The following is a 24,121-nucleotide window of genomic DNA, read 5'->3' as shown; positions in this document are numbered from 1 at the left end:
AAAAGAAGGGGCTGTGCAAGAGGCTTGGTACAGGGGTTCCCAAGAAGGATGTAAAAAAATGCCCAAGTGATCAAAGCTAGTGCTTTATTAGAAGAAGGCAAAAACTTACAAGACAGTCTCTGAGCGTTTTGGGCTGGGAAGGCCTCAAAACGTTGCAGCACTGCAAACAGCAATGGCGTCCAGCAGACTTCCGTCTGCGCTTACCAGCAAACAGCAGTTAAACCAGCAGAGTCCACAGATTCAAGCTTGTTCCTAACCTAGAAGCTTCATTTACATGCATAAATCACAGAACATTCCGGGGGAGACGGAACACATCTTGTCCGGTCTTCAGTCAAAACCGAAACTCAGAATATACAGGCAGAAAAACAAAAGTGTCACATTTCACACAGGCTTCCATTTACAGCAACAAATTCCCTGATATGTGACACATCATCCCTGTGGGCGGTACACACCTCTTGAGCTTATTAACTCTGTAAGCTCCAAACCTCACACAGTCTTAACCTCTGGATCATGAGTTCAAGCCCCACCTTGGGCAAAATATTCCTGCATCGCAGGGGGGTTGGACAAGATGATCCTTGTGGTCCCTTCCAACTCTACAATTCTACGAAAAGCCTGCAGAGCCTTACTGCCATTGCAGGCTCAGGATAGATGCTGAAACATCAAGCGTTTGTCATGACTTGTCCTCGAGGGGCTAATATGTTAAGCAATACTGATAAAAAAAGCAAGCTACGTAAGCTGGAAACAATAGCCCAATTAACTCACCCCTTGCTTAGAGGCACCTTCCCGGTTTTCATCCACCTCTCTGATAAGAGAGTAGCTGGTAAGAGTGTAGCACAAGAAACCCAGTCCCAGGGCTATCTTGACTACCAAGGTGGAGTGTACAGGCTTCCCCGGACATTTGCACCATTTGGTTCTACACAGGAGCTTGTGTCTTACTGCAGTGCAAGATTAGCATAAGCCTACTGTTTTTGGTATAGAGAGAAGTGAATGCAACGTGAGAAATGAAAGAAAAGGATCAGGAGGGGCAAAAAATATCCATGCCAACAGTGCAATCCTATCCATTACTCTTACTGAAGAGTAAGCCTCGTTGAGCTCAATGGGACTTACTCCCAGGTAAGTGTGTGGAGGATTGTATTCCAGGTTTACCTATTCTGAAGATATTTCCCTGTTTTCCAGGCTGCTGAAACTGAAGTTTGCATTACCAGAAGAAAATTAGCAGAATGGAAGTGTATCAAATGCTGCACTGTAATGCATGTACTCCTTTTAAAAATATTTACTGTGGCACAAATTAACAAGAAGACCTCGCTTTTTTGCAATTACTCTACTGAATTGCAAGGAACTGGGACGGTCGATATGCAAAGCAACCATCATAGAATCACATTAGCTATTAAAATGAAGTTGGAACATATTAGGTAGTAAAATGAAGTTGTATGTTTATCATTGTGAGTATTATTAATGAGGAGAATAGCTAAGGTGACAAAATTCTTTAGCATAGTTTTGCAGGATTTAATATTTTTGTAAGTATTTTGGGGGATATCCTATTAAAGGACTTAAAACAACCCTTTAAAATAAAACAAAACATTCAAAAATGTTTAGAATTGAGAAAAAATGTTTTGAAGGAGTTAATAAAATTGAAGGAGGGAATAAATTTATTGATGTCTGAAAACATGGCATTTAATATATAGGCCAGTTTTTCTGTTTTTTCGTGAATGCAGTGAAGTGAATATAATAAAGATATTAAACATATATTGAGTCTCATTATAAACTTGCAGATCTGTTTAGGATATCTTCTTAATGATACCAGCAACCTCATGAAGTCATGGCATGAAGAGAAGCATTTTTGGGTTATTTTCTCCCCTTCATCCACTGCAGACTCACCAAAGTCCAAACTTAAACACAGCTTGGAAGCATTGTACACAGCAAACTTCATGAGCCATGCAGACTTGTGCTGCAAAACTTTGAAAGTATGCATCCACCCAGCACACACACACACACACACACACACAATTTCTAAATATTTATGTATCAATTGTCCTGCCTCTCATTTACTTTTCTCCAAGATGGTAATGTGCTACTGTTACTTTGTTGAGATGGACCGATAGTAACTAACTTTAAAACACTTTTAATATCCCCCCCCCCACTTCAGGAATACACAATAGATGTTTTCTTCCGCCAAAGATGGAAAGATGAGAGATTAAAGTTTAAGGGTCCAATGAACATTCTTCGACTGAACAATTTAATGGCCAGCAAAATCTGGACCCCAGACACGTTCTTTCATAATGGAAAGAAGTCAGTAGCTCACAACATGACAATGCCAAATAAGCTACTACGAATTCAAGACGACGGGACTCTCTTATATACCATGAGGTGCACATTTTATTTTGTCTTTTGATCACTGTCCTGGTAAGCTGTTCTTACTTTAGCATCAAGCCAGCATGGTCCCTATTATTCACTCTCTCATTTCACGGCATCCTGCAGCAAACACTTGGGTAAGCAGACTCCTAACCTGGCAAAATACTCCATCCATTTCTCACAGGTACTGGGTGCGGAAAAGAACTGCTTCCTTCCCAGGGTCCTGATAATCTAAAGACCTCCCTAATAGCCCATTCACACATACATACCACCCATTGCATGCTATGAAACTAGCAGATGAATAATTTTGAGGTGGCCCAATACAGGTCGATCATAGATCTGTAACATTTGCAAAAACAAAAAACAAAAAAAAAACCCATAAACTTAGCAGTTTGCAAATATTGGTTCATTTTGCATGAACATGTGGATTCTAAAAAAAGGAGACTGCAGTCACTGCACTCCTCTACTGATATTTCTGCTGTTGCGCTATCCAGGGATTAGCATTTGAACCTAGGCTCATGGTTTGTCTCTTTCAGCCCAACCACAAGCTGTAAACCAAGCACAAACCTTGTTTGCAGCACATGGCTTGTCTAGAATGAGAACACCTATGGGCCTGAGTTCAGATGAATCAGTAAGCCAAACCATGGCTTGGCCCTGGGTAGCACAGAAGCAAGAGGTCCAAGGAATTAATGTGTTGCCCATGGGAACATGGGAAGCACGCTAAGCCATGGTTTGGCTTAACTGTTACATGCAAACCGGTTTGCTGCATGTTTCTAGTTTTGCTAGATGAGTCTTTGCTTTGATGCATTTATTTTTTGGGGATGCTTTTATTGAAACAATCAACATTAAATTATTTATCAGTTTTATTTAAGGTACGTGCCTTTAATAGGACTTCTGTTTTCATGTGGCACATATTTTTGAACTGAATGCTACTGGGTAACATGCAGTTCTGTAATTCGCCATTTCATTCAGCTGGCCTTTCCTTAAAGTTTTGGGATCTGTTTTGTTATGATGAGGCAGTGTCCTCTGAAGGATCAAATAAAACAAATAAAGGAAGAACAGAGGGTTAAGTTTTAATTGATTTTGTGTAATTAATCTCTGCAATCTGTAAATTTGGTTTATGTTTATGGAATTGGTTTTCATGACTCTTTAACAGCAGACTTAAGTATACAGTGGTCTTTTCCCTTTTAGGCTTACTGTCCAGGCTGAATGTCCAATGCACTTAGAAGACTTCCCTATGGATGCTCATTCATGCCCATTGAAATTTGGCAGCTGTAAGTAACATAGCTAAAAGCGCAGCCTCTAGCTAGTAAATATCTTACATCGTTCAACATCTCATTTCTGCTCTTGGACTTGCGCACAATTTATGTATGCTTCAGCAACATTGGGCTGCATTATATGTTCTGGGTTGTTTTTTATATAAAAGAATTCATTTCCAGTGCTTTTGTCTTTGAACATGTTAGCTAATTCCCTGGGTTCTTGTTTTTCCAGAAGATATTATGGCCTAATTGCAGCATTCCTCATAGGTAATGTCATTTATTGACCAATAGGTTTAAATCGTTATAGTAGCAGAGTGACACAATTGTCAATACAGCACCTGGGTAAGAATAATTACATACCTGATGCAGTGTGGAAAATGAAATAAGATACCTGAAAAACATGTGCTTTGAAATTACGCCAATGCAGTCCCTACACAAGCTAAAGTTTATCTTAACGTTTTGTTCTTTTGTACGTATATGAAATCTGTAGCAGGTAAAATCTTCTACAATACTCTTCTAATGCAACAAATATGCTTTTTAAGTTGTACAAAATAAGTGTAACTGAAAATGCATTTGCACTAAATAGTGAGCTGGTTCACACATCACTTTAGGTCAAAGTTAAGTTTAACTATGATTTAAAGGTGAGTGTGTAGAGTGATTGTGCATGGGATTAAAATTGTGGCCCTTTGCTTTTACCCAGCTCCTGCTGCTGTTGGGCTTTTGGGAGCTTTGCTATAGTTTGGCTCAGTGTTATGTTCAACCCAAGCAAAGAATAATCCTTGGTTACAGCTCACCTTTTTTTTGTAGAAAGAAACGAGCCAAACCATTCCACCCCGTGCACCAGCACACTGCGCTTAAGCTTAACTATGGTTTAAAGTGATGTGTGAACCAGGCTAATATGAGGTTAGGCTAACTGGTATGAGTCCATGCTTAATTCTGTTTGTGTGGTGGAAAGGTGACAATATATCTCACCAATATTTTGTTCTTCCTTTGAGAAGTATAGACTTGGCTCAGACACTACACACAAACCATGGCTTGTAAAATCACATGGGTTTTTTGTGACATCTGAGCAGACATTTTGTGAATCCTCTTAGCTTTGAAGCTAGTTCGCAGATCATGCTTTGTGTAATGCTTTGTGGTAAAATGTCCTTCACCAAACAAGTAATAATATACATTTTTATTGTGGTTGTGAATTACATTTTATACATTGTGCTTTGAACTTAGGCACCAGCCTCTCAGTTAGATTTAAGCAGCCTCATCTCACCCAGGAGAAAGAATGTCTGTTTTGATGTGAATGCTCTTGCCTTGTGATTCTTCTTTTAAAAAAATTATTAATCTAGATTTTCAAGACAGCCTACAAAACAGAACCATAAAACAAATATAAAACAGATTAAAAACATCAGAAACACAGACAACCATGAGGGCCTCAAAGGGTCTTAGGGAAGGGAGGCATTGGTGATTGAATAGGATAATTGTTTTGTCCAGGGTTTCCCAAACTTGGGTCTCCTGCTGTTTTTGGACTACAACTCCCATCATCCCTAGCTAGCAGGACAAGTGGCCAGGGATGATGGCAAATTGTAGTCCAAAAACAGCTGGAGACCTAAGTTTGGGAAACCCTGGTCTAGTCAGTTAAGGAAGAACTCTGGATGCCTCAATTTTTTATTCCTGGACACGACCTAAAGAAGAAACAGTATGTGCTCTGGTAAAGATCTAGGGAGCAAATAAAAGTAGAAAACACTGATGTGTTTGAATCTTTAATTTGAATTTTTGCTGAGAGTGTGTAAAGCAGAAATATTTTTCCAAAGCATATCTTTGTGTGAAAAGCTTCCTTTTTAAAAGAAGAAAATGCTAATGTGTAATGCTGAGAGTGTCCAATGGTTTGATGAGAAGTGCAATTTGGTGGGGAAATGGTCTAAAAGGCTCCTGTTTTTCTTATAAGAAGTCAGGGCTAAGCAATCTTTCCTTTTGTTATTTTCAATGGGGGGGGGGGTTAAAGGCCTTATTACCACACAAAAAAGCACCAGGTTTTTGTGATCCATGGTTGCTGCTTCTAAATGCTTCCCTTAATAAAGACCATAAAACCTTCTGGCAAGTGTTCTCAGGAGTTTTGCATTCTCGATCACAAGCTCTAAACCGTTGTATCTCAGCGCATGTCTGAGGACCACTTTAGAGCCAACTTTACAGACACGGATGATATTATTACATCTTATTTAGGTTCTCTGCTTGATGCTGTGCTATGAGTCACACCAAAATGGAACCCAGTTTCTGTAAAAGAAGTCTTACCTGTGATTCCTCAGATCAAGAGTGGGAAGGATCCAAGGAATGATTAATATCCCTCTGAAACTTATAAAAGTAAGGCAACCTTGGTGCGCACCATTGTTGGATCCCCTTTTTACTACAATGAATTGTTCTGGCATGATCCTTTGTAGCTGGAAGAAGCAATAGTGGTACCTTTTTCCAAAAAAAAGGGTCAAGCTTGTGATCTGGGAAACTGTAGACCTATTAGCCTGCCATCAGTGAAGGGGAAGTTGTATGCCAGGTTCTTAAGCGATGGAATGATTTCTTTCTTAGAATCTGAGAATATACTTACTGATTCTCAAGCAGCATTTAGAGAAGATTGTTCAACCCTTGATCACTGTCTGATCCTCTGTAACCTTCCTGAAAAATATACAAGAACCTTGTGAGGGAAACTGTTTGCTGCCTTCATGGATTTAAAGGTAGCTTTTGATTATATCTCCAGGGTCAAGCTATAGCAGAAAGTGGATGATATTCTTGTTGATAAAAGACTTCTCGCTTCTTTTTCTTTTGCCTTTGTATTCCAATAGTCTTTCACAAATCAGATGTGGTAATAAGTTTACTAAAGATAAACCCACAACCAAGGGAGTTAAGCAAGGATGTATACTTGCTGCTACTTTGTTTAATTTGTTCCTAAATGATCCCAGAACTGTCTTAAATGACCCAGATGGACTCCTACCAAAACTAGGTAACAGGAATGAATGAATGAAACTTTATTTGCGTCAGCCATTGGCCATAGCAACAAAAAAAAACATTGTGATATACACAGAACAAAATAAAAAGTCAATTATTTAGGGTCCTGAATCAGCAGGTAATAGGTAATAGGAAAATTTGTATCTTACTTTATGCAGTTTTCCCCTCCTGCTCTATAATTGGGCTAAAATGCCTGATATCTCAGTTTTTAATCTACTGTAAGCACAATTGTTTAAAGTTCAATTATGGAAAAGCAAAGGTTTTAGCTTTTGAAAGGAGCATTTCCCAGCATAGGTGGGTTTTGGATGATCAAATTATACGCTACATTGTGGCCTACTCACAGATACCTGGAACATGCTTTATAGAATAGGAATGCAATTGTTATTGCATTTCACACCTAGTTATTGAAACTGAGCTTGAGCAATAAGATGACATGGTGTTTATTTATTCATCTTAAAGTATCAAATACCATTTTTCGAAACAATTGTCTCACAAAGTGGTTTACAATCATTAAATACATCAGCCGTCATTAAAATACAACAATAAAACTTCTGAATTTGATTAGAATAAGGCAGATGAACAAATATTTGTTTGTCAAATGCTTCACACCTCAGCCTGGAGGTGGAGCTGGGAGAGGCACATATATACCTAAAGTATAGGGTATGGGCTTTTGAGACCTGTAGCTGAGCAACCCAGCCCTTGGAGACCTTTCATTCTCAGTTCAGGGATGAGGTAGTTTTCAATTGACTGTCCTAAAGAATGTGCAAGAGGGGATGTTCCATAACCAATGTCCCATGATGGGAAAAAGTGATAGTCTTCAAAACAACAAAAAATGAGCTCACCATGAGGACTGAGGAGAAAACGAAGCTCTGTAAGAAGCTAGCACCATTCCTGTTGGATGGGAGAAAAATGATCCCTGTGCAGCAGGAGACAACGATTGAAGAAACATCCAAGGACCAGCAATATGAGTCTTCAGCCCATTACCCTTGACCCAGATGACTTTGAGATGTCTCCCAGCACAGATCCAACAGAGGCAACCATTCGTTTACAACAACTAACTCATCCTGCAATGAAGCCACAGCAGCACACATTGCAGAAGGTTGTTGTGCACCAGGAACCATTCTGAAGGAGCCTATAGGACACAGTAGGTCAGTGCAAGTGGAGCTCCTAGTAAGCAGCTTGCTCTGACAATAGCTATTGGTGAACAGGGGCTTTTTGACCTTCTGCCTGCATCTACCTCTCCTTTGCACCGTTCCCTTTTGAAGAACTAGAGTCTCTTAAAAGGCCAATGCTCATCTGAAGGGAGGTATGTTCCCTGAGCTCCACAATCTCCAACCTAATGCATTTCCTGTGCCTGGTGCACTCAAGACACCCTTGAGAGTCCTGTCTCTGATTCTACAGGCCCTGGTACTACGGGATCTCTTCAGCAGGCTTCTGCCTGCCAGCCTTGGATTTCATAATCCCTGATCTTCAGCACGAGACTCATAGTCAGGAACCTAGACCAGCTCCTTGGCCAGTGACACTGTAGGCTCCAACTCAGTGCCTTGGCCACTGAATGACTCGGGGATCATGACAGGCACCTGATGTTGGGGACTAAGTACACTGATTTCCCAAAGGAATTAAAGGGCTGTGGGGCAACAGTGGCAGCTATATGTTGGTCTAACATGTTGTTCAGGCTCCTGCTCACCAGTAACTCTCGCTGGTGAAACTGTGGGGAAAGCCTGCATCACTCTAGGAAGGATCACTTGAGGTCCTGTTGATCCTGGAGTGCGACAGAGGAAACCGCCCTGTGCCATGATGCCTGAGAGAGGCAACCCATGGTTTGGAATGACAAGATGGATCCAACATTGCTGCTGCCTAATGTCAGTGAACCAGATGTGTGGGTCATCTCTCTCTCCACCCCCAGTTCTCATTTGAAGATTTATTCTTAACTTTCCAGAGTTAATTCTACATGGTTTCTGATGAGAGCAGTCCCCGCACACACCACAGTTCAGTCCTGGTCAGCCTCTCCTGCTTTCAAGTTTCACAGAGTTACAAGGTGAGTGTTGTTGTTGTTGTTGTTTTATCCCTCTCTTAAATTTTCTTCTCCTTGCTTTATTGCCAATGCCATATGTGAAATTTAAGAACCTGGTTCAAACTGCAGCAACTTCATGATGCCTAGGTGCACCATGAATGTAGTGTTTCTCAAAAGATGCTCACAACTCCTACATATACTGTATGTTGCAGCATATACATCTCTCACAAAATATAGGGGTTCCATTATACTCATGGAAATACGCCTGCATTCCCTCAAACAAGCAGCCCTGAAGTGCATGCCTGAGTCATCATTAACAATAGAGAACCTGCTGTGCTTTCCATATTTGCAACCGAAACCAAAGATACCTTGAACAGTGTTTATCCACTGAATATAGAGATGGGGTAGCCTACTGACCAGTCCTTTATTTCATGCACAGGTGTAGACGAAGTAAACCCAGACATGGAAGAAACAGAATGGAATGTCCCAGGTAGTAAAGTATTCGCAACACCCCGATCTGTGGAAGTGGAGTTTGTTGGAGAAGAAAACACCCCAAGATGCATAAACCAAACTAGCCCAACCTTCTCTTGGTGCTAGAGTGACCAACTAAATACTCATATTAAGCAGTCAACCTGAGAAACAGCAGGCAAGTAGATAATGATGTCTGTGAAGGACCTGGTCATCAAATGGCAAAGGGCAGGTGAAAGCTTCAGCTTCTTACATGAGCAGATACAAACAAGACACAGAGATATGGTTTTTTTTGTTTATCTAATAAAAAAACCCAACAACAACCATGACTAACATCTTAATACTTAATGGGTACCATTTTCATTATCACATTTGTGCCACTCATTTGGAAGGTAGGGACAACAAAGCTGATTTTATCAGCATTTCCTGGATAATGTCATTTTAGCTCCAAATATTGATTGCAGCATGCTATTATTTACTTTAATATTTAATAAATTATAATGCTGCTTTAAATTGATCTTAACTGTGATCCTTTGTGTTTAAAAGTATAGTTAAGACAATAAAGAGCTCATTGATATTTATGTAATGCCATATTTTGGAGATAAGATGACCAAACATTTTTATTTCTGAAAATGGAAAGGTCAAATATTTCAAAATTACTCTTGTGCTATATATATATTCTTTGTTTTTTATGTTATTGTTTATGTAAATTTAAATGAACAATAAATAAATAAAGGGCTGTTTCACTGAACACCTCCGGTGGTTTGTTGGTTTGTTTGTCTTTTGCCACATTTGTGAGTCACGAAACATCCACTGTCTCTATTTCCAAGCAAACTGAAAACATAATTTGGTCAATGTTGTTCTACTGGAAAAAAAAATGTTTCGATTTGCAAGAGAAAAGTCATTGTAGAAACAACAATTTGTGAATGAGACTGAATAGAAAGTGCAGAGCAACTTTAATCCAATTGGCTTCAGATAAATGCCTAGTCTATAAACAATAAGTGGGGTCAGTAAGAGAACCACAGCAGAGGGCAACCCAACAACAGAGACAGGAGAAGCATTGGGGGTGGGTTTTTTTTTTGGCTTTGTGTTTTCCTTCTTTCTCTCCCTCCATGATGGGGCAGAAAACCTCCCTCTTCTCCTCTCCCATGTGCAGCCATCACTGCTTGACAAGTAAGTAAAGGTTATAGAATGGGGAAGTTGGGAATTCACATTTTGATCAAAGCTGGAAATGAATTTAGGGGCTTTGAAAGCTCAGCTTTCATTTGAGTCTGGCTTCTATGAGCCTCCAACTTCTAACTCAACACTGGGTCTTGAATCAGGCTTTAGGGCCAGTTTTGGTTGCCCTGTATCATGACATCTGTCAGGAAAGAAGGGAAATGTGTCCCTGTTAATTTTCCTTTACCTCTCAGCAACATTTGATATAATCGGCCATGGAGCAACTGTCCAAGTTAGGGGTGGGTGCCATTGCTTTGCTTTGCTCCTTGAACTGTCCTTTCCAGAGGGTAATGCTTGGGCTCTGGGCAGCTTTCAATGTGGGTTTCCTCAGGGTTCAAATTTATCCCCTATGCATTATATGTAAGGCTGCCTCTGAAGATGGTTTGGAAACTTCAACTGGTGCAGAATTTGGCAACCAGTTAGCTTATCAAAGCAATTTAGTTTAAGCATATTACACCAATCTCATGGTGTAGAAGACTGGATGTCCTAGAGTATGATCATTGCCAAAACCAAATTATTTATGGCTTTCTGAAATTTACACCAAGGAAATACATGTTTTAGGACAAATTTCCAGTTGTTTGGGGGAGTTTTCTAATATCTGGCCTGGAAATAGCTCGAATATTGCAGGTACAAAGATGAGGTTTGCTATACCTGTGGACAAGAGAATTGCACAAGCTATGGCTATAAGAACTTCTGCAATCTGCTTGCAGCATTTTTTTCTGTACTGCTTATGTGGTATTTTGTGAAGTGGTTTGAGTCTTCAGTAGCTATTTTATTGATAATGTGATCATGTTAGGGGATAAGGAGAAGATTATTGTTGAATTCCTTGATTTGGACTTCTCACAAGTGGAACATAAGGACACAAGGAAATCGAGGCGCAGAGAAATTGTGATGAATTTTGCATCCACAAGAATTATGATAGTATAGTTATCCAAGTACAGTACTCCGATGCTAAAGGTTTATAGTTTGCAGTTGTCTACGTTGGTATCTCTAGGCAACATTAAGGTGTGCTGATTTTCACATTAATATTCATATTGAAGCAGGAATTTCTTCTCTGGATGATCACAACTAGTTAAATGATGTGTCCATGAAGCCCTTTATTATTAGTAATCAGATATATGCCATTCTGCTGCAGTTAGTAATATAGAGTCTATAGCTGGCATCTCACAATGTCAACAGATTCTGGATCAGCTATAGTAATGGCAATGTACTGTATAGTTGTTGTTAAACCACTTTGCTATTTTAATGAAATACGTAGCATATAAGTATTTTTAAAAATTAATACATAATAGCAGTCTTATTTCTCTCTTGGTATATGCAGGATTGTTTGTGGTTTGGAAATGCATTTTGCTTTCATACTTTGTGAGTTAGTTTCTGGTAGAGTCTATGCTGTCAAAAGTTCCTGTAATTCAAATATGGTAACTTACTTTCACAACTGCAAACCAATGTGATTTAAAGCAGATACAATAACATGAATTCCCTTCAATCTAAATTAACAGTTGCCTATAGGAAAAACTAACAACTTTATACAACTGAATCCATGTTTTCCATTGTAGGGTAACATATATGAACTTCCCCATTCTTTAAATATCTTTGCTCCATGGCATCTCCCGAAGGCCCATCAGATATCAGACTTCTGGGGGGAAATCATGAATAGATGTGGGGAACCTTTGGCCCCCCAGATGTTGCTGATCTTACAACCCCAATCATACCTGGCCATCTGCCATGCTTACTGGGACTGACTAGATTTGCAATTCAGCAACATCTGGAGGGCCAGAGGTTCCTGACACCTGCCCTACTCATGGGAGATGTTTACACTGAACAGTCTTTTTTAATTGATTTTGAGATAAACATGTTACATCCAGTACTTAATCTATTTTGACAGCAGCTATCCAGTATTTTCCCAATCATAAAGCAAGGAATTTTGGATGCAGTTATGTGCTCCATATGCCCCTTTCTTCCTATGTTGTTCTCTCACCTACTTCTGAGCGGGTGTCAGCTGGACGTATGTACAAAGGGCCTGCCATCACTTGAGTGACAGTTAAGGGGAGGGAGACAGCCTATGCCCAATCTCTTTCCCCAGTCTGGCTTCTCATCTCTGCTGAGACAAGCAGCACAGGCCCCTGGGGAACACTGCAGGCCCAATGGAGTGGGAGCAGGGCTGGTGTGTCCATTTCGGCGAACTAGGCAGTTGCCTAGGGCGCCTAAATGGAGGGGGCTCTGGCCAGCCTGCTCTCGCGTCTCCCTCTCTGTGTCTCCCTCCCTGTCTCCTAGCTAAGTTGATGGCAGAGGGCCAGGGCTCTCAACAGATTTGCTTGCTGATGGCTTCTCCCCTTCTCCCCGCCCCCCGGTCACTCAATCCATTTAAGGTTTTGCCCTTCCCATCCTATTTCCCCTACCCTCATGAAACTGGGCCAAGGTCTGCGTAGGTTCTTCCCACCCTGTCAGACAAAGCACTTCCAAGTCCCTACTGCTTAAGAGATCAAGAAAGTCAGTGAATATCAGAGGCTATGCTGAATTCTCTGAGCAGCTATCCCCAAATACTTGCTCTCTTTGGAGCTGATAATGTGTCTTCTTATTTTCCCCCTGTAGATGCATATACATCTTCAGAAGTGACCTACAAGTGGACCTTCAATGCATCTAATTCAGTAGAAGTGGCCCCGGATGGTTCGAGGTTGAATCAGTATGATCTCATAGGGCAAACGATTGGAGAAGAAACAGCTAAATCAAGTACAGGTTAGTAAGACAAAGAAGAAACCGCTCGAGTCCTTTTTCCTTCAGCCGCTGGTGCACTTTTGGCCATACATGCAGACTACACTCTGTGGCCCTACCAGTTTGACTTGAGGACATAGGAAATTATAGATGTGAGAACTTAATTTAAGGTATTTATATACCACTGAGTTACCAAAGTCTCTAAGTGATGTTACTATAATATGCTATATCATAGAGGGCTTACATACGGGAGCTCTAGGTTGCAAAATGGCAAGTTTAGATAGAATTCTCTCTGTGTTAATTGGAATGCGAACGTCCACATACTCCATTTTTTTTAGTTTTAGATGCTTTTCTTTCTGAGTGACCTATCATCATTGATTGAATTTTTCTGTGCTGTGCTTTGTGGCTCCTTGACATAATCATTATCCCCTATCCTCCACTACCTTTTCCTATTTGTGGCATGCACACAGATATTTTTGTGCCTGTGCACATAAAAAAATAATTTACCAGACATTCACAAGAGCAAACATTGCCAATGTTTACTTACCATGTTTCATGGTTACTTACCATGTTTCAAGGTTGTTTTTTTTTGGGTGGGGGGTGTTATCTATTTCTATTGGTGTTTTTTTTTTTTTTTTTTAAAAAAAAATTAATAGGTCCCTGGAACTAGATTGCTCAAATTCAGATGTGCCTTCTGCATGTGGGAAGTGGTACAAAAATGTGTGCCTGCACCACTTGGGCTACCAGAATCAGAATGGCTGGATTGTGTTCCGATGATGAACAACAGAGCCCACCCACCAAAAAGTTACCACACGCATGACAAACCATACGCCCAAAACAGTGTGCTAAGGAGCAATAACATGGGTTATTTTTATTTAACAGAGTTTCCATTGTAAGCAGAAATCTGGACTAAATATATATTTTTTTAAAAAAAATGGGCTACCATTTTGATGATGACAATGTCAGGTAGACACTGCAAAAAAAAAAAAATGCCATGGATGAGCTCTGCACAATAAACCCCCATCTAGGAAGCATCTGGGGCCATAGTTCCGGATGATTCAGCAATAGTAGAGTACAGTATTGCATTCACTTTTGTAGAGACTGCAGAGTAAAGGAAAATGTTGAGATCCAAAGAATTGTGCATTTAGTTCACGGAAATCACCTTTCAGACCAAAGTGAGCTTTAGGTGCAGCTTTTAATGGTTTGAGGGTGTGCTGCTCAAAATTAAACAATCAATCCAGCCAGATGGGCAGGGTATAAATAACTACTACTACTACTACTACTACTACTACTACTACCGCTACAATGGTCAATGACCAATATTCAAAATGAAACTTTTTCCAAATATATAAAATAGTATCAAAACAAAGTAACTAACTAACTAACTATAACAATAACATTACTAGTAACTGTATCATACTATAAAACGTCAGGCATACAAAGCAAAAGTATAAAGTTTGCTGAAATCAGTTCTTAGGTGTGCTTGGGTGGGGCTCAATCTTTGTTTGGATTTACCAACATACAGCTTTTTTTGAGAGGGGTGTGTGTGCAAATCTGCAGTATGTTTGCCTTGTTAAAGCAGGTGTCTTCGGTTTGTCATGAAAAATGGCTTATTGTGGAGGCAATCCATAATTATTTCTAGCACTCCTCCTAATTTGATCCATTCATTTCTAGGTGAATACAAAGTAATGACAGCTCATTTTCATTTGAAGAGGAAGATCGGTTATTTTGTGATTCAGACCTACCTCCCCTGCATCATGACAGTCATCCTGTCCCAGGTGTCATTCTGGCTGAACAGAGAATCTGTCCCGGCAAGGACGGTCTTTGGTGCGTATTGTGATGGACACCTGGGTGTTGTGTTAGTTAGCATTGAAGGCAGCTCAGCATTTCAGGTGCCAACTACAGCACATTCAGTTCATCTATCTCCTTGTTCTTTTGTTTTAAGAATGCATTCTATTTTGTGATTGAAGTTCATTATGCAGTGTGACAAACTGTGGCTATTTGTCACTAATACTACTTTCAGGTACAGGCCACAGAGCTCCAGGGAGTTGGAAGGGGAATTAACATATGAAAGCGAAGCATGTAGAGTCAATATTCTTCTGGCATTGGAATGCAGGAGGAAAAAATGTGCCTCCGTTTTAGGAAAGTTCCAACGGTAAATGTCCAGCTTTCTCTCTTGAATTCTAGTCTGCCATTTTTATGCCATACAAGTAGAAACCACAGCCCATATCAGGAGTGCTCCTGTGCCCCAAGGAAGCTCAGTGCTTTAGTGCAATATGGAACTTGTCATATAGCTTTGAGATTGGGATGACTCCATGTCAGAGTCTGGGTCCCAGCAAGGGGCATTTCTCAATCATGTTCCTGTTCTAAAAGAGGTCTGGTGGGTGTTTTGGCTTGCTATTATTATGTGTACAAAGTGGTGACCTACCGTCCCATGTGCCCCCGCCTCCAGCCTAAGTCCCATTAGAATAATACATCATGACTTGGGACACGCAGGTGGCACTGTGGTCTAAACCACAGAGCCTAGGGCTTGCCGATCAGAAGGTCGGCGGTTCGAATCCCCGCGACGGGGTGAGCTCCCATTGCTCGGTCCCTGCTGCTGCCAACCCAGCAGTTTGAAAGCACGTCAAAGTGCAAGTAGATAAATAGGTACCGCTCTGGCGGGAAGGTAAATGGTATTTCCGTGCGCTGCTCTGGTTCACCAGAAGCGGCTTAGTCATGCTGGCCACGTGACCTGGAAGCTGTATGCTGGCTCCCTCGGCCTGTAAAGCGAGATGAGCACCACAACACCTGAGTCGTCCGCAACTGGACCTAACGGTCAGGGGTCCCTTTACCTTTACCTTTACATCATGACTTGATATTCCTCCAGGGGCATTAGTAGGGTACAATGACAGCTGCTAGCCAGCTGCAACTGAGAGGAGTTTCATCACTACCTACCACTACAAGCAGTGTGGGGGGAAATGAACAGGAAAAGTTGAGGAACCTGCTGCCAATGGCAAGTTATTCTAAACCGAACCTATAACATTTCCCCCCACTCAGCCCAGTTTTAAGAACTCCTTTTTGTGCCTTTCATTGCAGTCATATCCCTTCATTACATTTTTTTTCTTTCAACTTAATACATTCTGTGTATCTCAGCCTACACCACTCCCACTTCTGCAAACATCTCTCTCTCTCTCTCTCTCTCTCTCTCTCTCTCTCTCTCTCTCACACACACACACACACACAGAGAGAGAGAGGAGAGAGAGAGAGATTTCAGGGCTTACAGGGATTTTCAGCACCAGCAATCCAACCTTCCCATGGGATGGATGGAGGGGAGTACAGTTTCAGTGCAGTGAAAACCCCATGCAGAGGCAACTGGAGGCTGTATATCTGATCTGCAGTCTTTTCGCTTGCCTACACATTCCTCAGCTGTTCTTACTTGAGAAGTAACCTCAATATCTTCCTTGAATGGCACTTGAGTGAAAGTTACAGCGGAGAAACATAAGTTGTGCTTCATTTGTTTGTTTGCCTGGGGCACGGGCAGGCAGGGGAAAACCCTGGTAGCTTCCCTATGCTAGCACTGGGTTAGGAATACATCTGAGCACAATTATCAAAAGAGCAGTTGCATGGGGACCATCCTCAAACTCAAGAGCAGATGTGCTTGCAGAATATTAGGGTATGAGCCAAATGTGGAATATTACAACTGTGCTTTCCCATGAAAAGTTTCTTCTTCTTCTGCATTATGCACATGAGTGAGTTTGCTTTTTATATTGGAACACGCCCTGAAGCGGCCTAAAAAGAAACTATTTTTAAAAACTGAGATGTTGAGTATTTCTTGTCTGAGATCTGCTCTCTGTCCCCCCCCCCTCTCTATTCCACTCTGCTCACATAATATACTTATAAGCAGTAGGTTGCATTTAAGGACTTGGGATAATGAGGCAGTTTTAATAATCATGCTCTCCAGTTCCTTTCATTTATGACATCTGTTTAATGTGGTTGACCTAAAGTGTCCATGGTGAATTACGACCAAATGATTTGTTGTCTTTGCCTTGCTTCAAATTAGCCTGTGTAAAAAGTTGCAGGGCTGCTAATTGGATAAATCTTGACTATGTTCTTCATAGAAGATGCATTTGAAAAGCATTTGATTGTGCCTTCAGGGACTAGGCATAAAGCTGCCACAAAATTGTTTGGTTCAAGATTCCAATCTGTTTTTATTTCTTAAGGTATCTGTGCCATTTGTGTTTTTTCAGCAATGCAAGTCAATTACTGTGCTGCCAATTAAATGCCAACTATTTTTTTAAAAAGCAAACTTGCAAAATACAGACACATTAAATATACTGGATATATATATATATATATATATATATATATATATATATATATATATATCTCACAAAGGATATCTAAGTCAAAACCTTCACCCCCTTTGTTAGTACACAAAGTAGTTTTTCAGGTATAGAATCTAAAGTCCTGGGCTACATGTGCTGAATATTGACTTGTTTAAAGAGCAGGTGCAATTTACCCCATGACCTCCCAGAGGCAGCTTTACATAATCTGTTCTGGGTTCAACAATAGTTTCCTTTCCAAATTGGTATTTGGGAAGCACAAGTCCAAATTTACCTTTTGTGCAGAGAACAGTTTGCATGCCATTGTTCAATCCTGGCCAAAATGTTCTTTCAAAGAGCAGGCTTCGACTTAGATCACAAATATTTCGATTTTAGAGGTCAAGCGCATGAACAGGAATTGATAACCCAATTGCGCAATTTCGTTAGCATTGAGAAATCTATTAAAAAAATATGAGGACCAAATAGTGACTACTACTGCTGCCAGTAGCACCTTAGAAGAGACCAACTAAGTTTGTTCTTGGTATGAGCATTCGTGTGCATGCACACTTCTTCAGATACACTGAAACGGAAGTATCTGAAGAAGTGTGCATGCACGTGAAAGCTCATACCAAGAACAAACTTAGTTGGTCTCTAAGGTGCTACTGGAAGGAATTTTTTGTTTTATTTTGTTTTGACTATGGCAGACCAACACGGCTACCTACCTGTAACTACTACTGCTGCTTCTTTTTCTTTGCCCCTCGGTTGAAAACTGGAGTTGTTAGAAACGTTAACAGGATCCCCAAGTTGCATAATACTCAGTTGGGCATGGAGACATGTTATAAAATTCACTGAATGAATCCGTGTGTTTGTGTTTGTAGTGGTAAACATATATTTTGTGGTAAGAACTTTTTCTAAAAGATTGCCATCTCTGTGTTACGATAGATATTTTTTCTTTTTGTTTTTGTACTAATTATGCCTGCTTCCTCAGCATTGCTAATTTTCGTACAAAGGCAGGTCAGACAGTAAGCAACAGGCAAATCATCTTTGTATAGTTCTCTGTCCTGGGGGAGGACAGATAATGTAGAGAGTTTCTTATTCTAATTAAACTTAATCAAAGTATGTTATATTTGAATGAAAAAATCACAGCTAAAAATGGAAAGAGTATTAAATATTGGACTTCTGCTGTTTTCAGATTACCATCTTTGTCATTTGGAGGAGACTAGACTCTTGGCATCAAGCAATTTATTTAATGATGCTCCCAAACCCTGCCAAAAAAACCTACCTCGCGAGTTTCAGTTTATGGACAAACCACGCATAACTGATGCAGGCTCATTTGTTGAAGCTTGAGTCTTCCTCCCCAAATACATATAAAGCAATTACAAATTTTAGACAAAAGGTATGGGGTTGGCTTACAACAGAATGATCCCAAGAACAAATATGAAATACAATTGTTAATATATATATGATGGGGGGGGGATGCCACCTCAATTTACAAACAGCAGATACCTGCAACCTAACAAATAAATCTGTGTGCTCTTCTCTGGAGCTTTCATTACAGTAATGGGGAAGCTCTGGCCCTAATAAAGCATGACAGGCCTCTCCAGCTGTTTTGGGACTACAACTCCCATCATCCCTAGTTTACAGGACCAGTGGTCAGGGATGATGGGAATTGTAGTTCCAAAACAGCTAGAGGGCTGAGTTTGGGGGTGCCTGTCATATGGTGTCAAACATGGGATTGGTAAAGCTGCAGTTTCGAAGGTATAATTGGGAATGCACTCTAAACCTTAGAATCTGCTCATAATAGTACCATAATAGACCCATGGCTGCCAAGGAAATATTGTTTATTTGCACCTATGCATTTAATTCAATATTGTTTGAATTTGGTGCTTTGCCCTATTGTACTTTTTTTAGCATGGAAAGGCACTGAATTCATAGAGCACTGAATTCAAGCCACTGTGTATTAGCAGTTCAAATAATGTATTGGATATGGTCAGAGGGGTAACTCCTGAAATATAGTAAATAATTGACTTGTGCTGACCCCGCCGCCCCTACCTTGTTTGTAGTTCTTGTGAAACATGTCAAGCAGAAACCTGCCTTTTCATTTTGCCAGATATATGTGAAGCTCATTCATTTTCCTGCAGGAGAGAAGCAGACGTTTCCACTTTGCATGCTATCCAAAGGGAAGATGGCATGAATTGCATATTATCTGTTGGTGCTAGTTTGTCGCATTATTGCTGCCCTAAAAGCAATGGGTGGTACCCAACTAAACAAGGGTGCTTAGCAGTGCAGTGGAATTTCCTTGTCCTCTCTTCTACCCACACTGCGCTGCAGAACCCGTAAATCTGTTCTGGTAGATTCCCCAATCCTCTGGGGCAGATTTACTCAGTGTGCAGAAAGAGGAAAGGGGTTCCACTGCACAGCCAAAAGTCCTTGTATAAGTGGAACTGTTTAGTTGGATGCCACCCAATGTATCTGCACAAAGATAGTATCAAATTTTGTGCATATAATCTTGCACACTTTCTTAGTCACAATGTGCATCTTAACTGTAAGTTCTGTAGACCTTTATCTCTCTCCACTGAATTCTGGATCAAGCCCCCATAGTGTTGTTATCAGCTGCAATCACCAGCTTTACACTAATCATTTGTAATCACTAGTTTTTGCTCCTGATGATAAATATTCTTTTTTAAAAAAAATCTGAATTATCCTGACCAACACTTTATTTTCCTCCGTTTTCTCTCCAGGAGTCACAACTGTGCTAACAATGACAACTTTAAGCATCAGTGCTCGAAATTCCCTGCCCAAAGTAGCCTATGCCACAGCTATGGACTGGTTTATTGCTGTTTGTTATGCATTTGTATTCTCTGCCTTGATAGAATTTGCCACTGTAAATTACTTTACAAAAAGAGGATGGGCGTGGGATGGGAAAAGCGTAGTCAACGATAAGGTAAGTGATAAAGAAACATGTTTAAAGTTCCTTCCAATTCTAAGAAATCAATTTAGTAGCATCTACAGCTGATAACTTTCTATTACTGAAAAATAATTGAAGTCTTAAAACCAATATAAAGGCAGAGCAGATTGACGCAGGAGAGGAGAGGAAAAGAAGCTGACAGTTTGAGCACACACTTCAGCAGAAATTAAATTGTACGTATGGAGTCTTCTCCATCTGCTTCATCTTGGAGAAACAAATATTGTCCCAAGGCTGTCTACAAATTAAACAATAGCCCATTTATGCCTGTTAAATATCCAAAATAATCTTAGGCAGCATTTCATTATCTTCGTCAGTTTGTTGTGCGAAAATGAATGAGGCCAAAGCTAGTTTCCTATGACGAACCTTAATCAGGATTAATGAAACCAAACACCTCATATTTCAGTCCCACATTTATGCTGTTATGTGAGAAACCAGGTACTTCCTGTTTTAGCTTAAACACTTCTCTGGTGTGTTTGGTTGTTTTTTTATATAAAAATAAATGTTATTTCTGAAAACTGCACCGAGAGAGGTTTTTTGCCCTGGAAAGCTGCATAAAAACATCAAAATAATTAGTTCACATTGGAGCTAGTTTCAAACCAGTGAGCGGCAGAAAGTCATCAATTTTACTCTTATTTTACTCTATTTTAATCTGCAAAGCTGCATTAAACCCTGCTTAAGAGCCCTGTTCCAGCTCCCCATTTGGAATTTTTCACTTCACCACAGAAAATAGGGATCTTTTTCATGGAGGCTATTTTTCCATGTGTGATGCAAATGAATTACATATTTATTATAGTTGTTTACCATGCTTCCTCCCAAGAAGCTAGGGGAATGTAATGTGGATATTCTATGGGGCAGAGATAGGGGCCTATGGTCATCCTTTTCTTCAACTCTCAGAGCTGAGGCAGGACTTTGCCCAAGGTGCTCTAATCACCACACCAACCAGATAAAGGGTGGTTGTTGTTGTGCCTAGCTTGTTCCTCAACCTGCTAGTTTGCTACATACATGTCCCATGTGAAAGTAGAACCTATGTGTAGATTAAATTTGCAGGCTTAAGGAATCAGATTTTATTGAACATCAGAGAAGTTCTAAGATTAGGAACATCACAAAGGTCTTCTAGATATGTCCCATAATACCCATGGATCACAAAAGATGGAAATTGGAAATCTTAATTGGATATTTTGGAAGCTGTAAAATGGTAAAGGTAAAGGGACCCCTGACCATTAGGTCCAGTCGTGTCCGACTCTGGGGTTGCGGCGCTCATCTCGCGTTACTGGCCGAGGGAGCCGGCATACAGCTTCCAGGTCATGTGGCCAACATGACAAAGCCGCTTCTGGCGAACCAGAGCAGCACACGGAAACGCTGTTTACCTTCCAGCCAGAGCGGTACCTATTTATCTACTTGCACTTTGACGTGCTTTCAAACTGCTAGGTGGGCAGGAAGCTGTATTAGCACTTAAAGTAGCAACTGTTGGAGACAATAGATATTTTTTATCGGGGATGGTTTTCCCCTGCCCAAGCCCTACATAGCCTTATGTTTGAGCATAAGCACTAGCTCACAAAAAACTTGGGGGGGGGGGATTCTGAAGTTTCCAAAGGAACACTGGAACATTATGAGAACATATGTTATTGACCAGGCTTCCTCAACCTCGGCCCTCCAGATGTTTTGAGACTACAGTTCCCATCATCCCTGACCACTGGTCCTGCTAGCTAGGGATCATGGGAGTTGTAGGCCAAAAACATCTGGAGGGCCAAGGTTGAGGAAGCCTGTTACTGACTGTGCAGTCAGATTCCTTACAACATCTGTCTCCCTCATAAGCCTATTAGGATTTTGCATCACCTATAGAAGGCATCATTTTCTGTCCTGTATTTGTCAGTGGCAACTTGCCGATTTTAACAACTGATTCTGTAGATATGTATTATTTGTGTGTTGGGGAGAAAGATTGGAAAGATTACAAAGAGGCTTGCTGAATCTAGGCGCACATTGCAGCTGATGTGGGAATTACACATGCTCCACATTATTAGAGCAAACAGCTGAGATTAGAGTTGCTATGTATCAACAAGACCTGAAGGTATGCTATGGTACTCTATGAAGGCAGGTGAAATGTGGGTGTATCCCCACTCAGCTATACATTTGCGCAGAGGAAAGAGAGAGCCTGGTCCCAATAATTCCAGTTTCTGCGAAACCTGCTTTCACGTATGCACTGGGCGAGATTTTCAGTGTAACGGTTTGCTGTGTTCCTGTGCAATGCTGCAGTGTATACATGCCCCTGAAAAGGAGCTTACAGTATTTCATACACCCAGCAGGGGCGGGCGGGTGGGTGGGTGGACTCCAGCAAGGGTAAGTAAAACTACTAGCCACCATTGAGACATAATGCAAGTACCATGACTGGGTAATCAAATGCCTTTTTTGTTCCCCCCCACAGAAAAAAGAAAAGGCATCGGTTATTAAGAAAAACAATGCCTATGCAGTGGCAGTTGCCAATTATGCACCAAATATCACGAAGGACTCTGTTCTCCCAACAATCTCCAAGAGCGCCACCACAACAGAACCCAACAAAGCCAAGCCAGAGGCCAAGCCACAGGAAGCAAAGAAAACCTTCAACAGTGTTAGTAAAATCGACAGGATGTCGAGAATAGTTTTCCCAGTCTTATTTGGTACTTTCAACCTAGTATACTGGGCAACATATCTAAACAGGGAACCCGTCTTACATGGGTTTTAGGAGCAAACCTTAACTTTATGCTGAGGGCGTAATAACATCATCATAATCAGATTGTTTTCCTATGTACAGTACGACTAATAACTGCTAACCCGTGAACCGATATGTACAGAATGTATATAGGTATCATGTCCATTTATCTCCAAAGGAGGTGCACAGAGTTTATTCATGGGATCTGTAAACAGATGGCGCCCATGGCAAATATAGCCCGCTCTCCTACCCGTGTGAGTTCTCCTAAACTGGTATTCAAATAATGCTGAATTATATCCATACAACCACATATGGTCCGACATAACTATTTAGTAACACTATTTTTTTAATTTAAAGTTTAAGATATTTTTCTATAAAATGACTGATTCTACTTTAATGCAAAGAAACTATCATTTAAAAGAGAAGGGTTTTTTTTATAAGAAGTAACCTTAATTTCTTACGGTAGCAGTGCCCATGTAAATATTACAGGTGTGTGGTGAGCTCAAGTATTCTCTTATTCGCAACCATTATGAATGCAAGATATATGTAAAGGCTATTGGAATGTCAGGGTTAAGCACTTCTTTACTTTTGAGTCAAGCGCTGAAGTTGCTGGTTAACAGTTAGATCTGTGGTGCGGTCAGCACTCTGCTCCTGAAGCAAAAGGATTGGGTGCTTGTGGGGGGGGGGGTCTCACAAGAAAAGAAAAGTTTCCAGCCTAGCCCCAAAGCTGGATTCATATCAATCATTGTAGCAAAAGTGTTTTTTCTTTCTTTCTGTCCAGTGCCAAAGTGTTTTATAAAAGCAGTTGTGCAATGTGGGGGGGATATCGGGGGCAAGGATCCTGAGCCAACCTCTCCATGCCACACTGTGGTAGAAGTTGACAACATACTTTTTTTAAAAAAAAGTGATGGTGCACCAAAGTAAACAACACAAACCTGCTTGCTCCTAGTGAAAAACATTGGCCAATATTCATTCAGTCCTTAATAGTTCTTCTAGCTGTTAACAATTCCCTGATTTGGGCCAAGGAGGGGTGGGTCATATGGCTCCTTTTCAATATGAAAAAAATAATCATATGGAAAAAAAACATGATTGGGCAGTGTTAATTAATAACAATGACTTCATACATTATTTTCTTGGCTAATCACAGATGTT

The 24,121-nt window shown here is 40.6% G+C and overlaps 1 protein-coding gene across 2 annotated transcripts in view; it reads left to right on the top strand.

The window, feature by feature from the left end:
* GABRA2 (gamma-aminobutyric acid type A receptor subunit alpha2) overlaps nucleotides 1-23,450 on the top strand; it is a 69,951-nt gene extending 46,501 nt beyond the window's left edge. Inside the window, exons 5-10 of one of the 2 annotated variants that reach the window (XM_033160728.1) lie at nucleotides 2,147-2,367; nucleotides 3,544-3,626; nucleotides 12,892-13,035; nucleotides 14,686-14,838; nucleotides 20,057-20,259; nucleotides 22,706-23,450. In XM_033160728.1, the coding sequence (XP_033016619.1) occupies nucleotides 2,147-2,367; nucleotides 3,544-3,626; nucleotides 12,892-13,035; nucleotides 14,686-14,838; nucleotides 20,057-20,259; nucleotides 22,706-23,002 (1,101 nt within the window). In that variant the 3' untranslated portion in view covers nucleotides 23,003-23,450. The remainder of the gene's footprint in view (nucleotides 1-2,146; nucleotides 2,368-3,543; nucleotides 3,627-12,891; nucleotides 13,036-14,685; nucleotides 14,839-20,056; nucleotides 20,260-22,705) is intronic. The other variant, XM_033160729.1, reaches the window with a different exon arrangement.
* Nucleotides 23,451-24,121: the final 671 nt, after the last annotated feature.

This window comes from Lacerta agilis, chromosome 9 (assembly GCF_009819535.1).
Source record: "Lacerta agilis isolate rLacAgi1 chromosome 9, rLacAgi1.pri, whole genome shotgun sequence".
Lineage (NCBI taxonomy): Eukaryota > Metazoa > Chordata > Lepidosauria > Squamata > Lacertidae > Lacerta > Lacerta agilis.
Note: the sequence above shows the minus strand (reverse complement) of the source record. Positions and strands in the feature narration are given on the sequence as shown.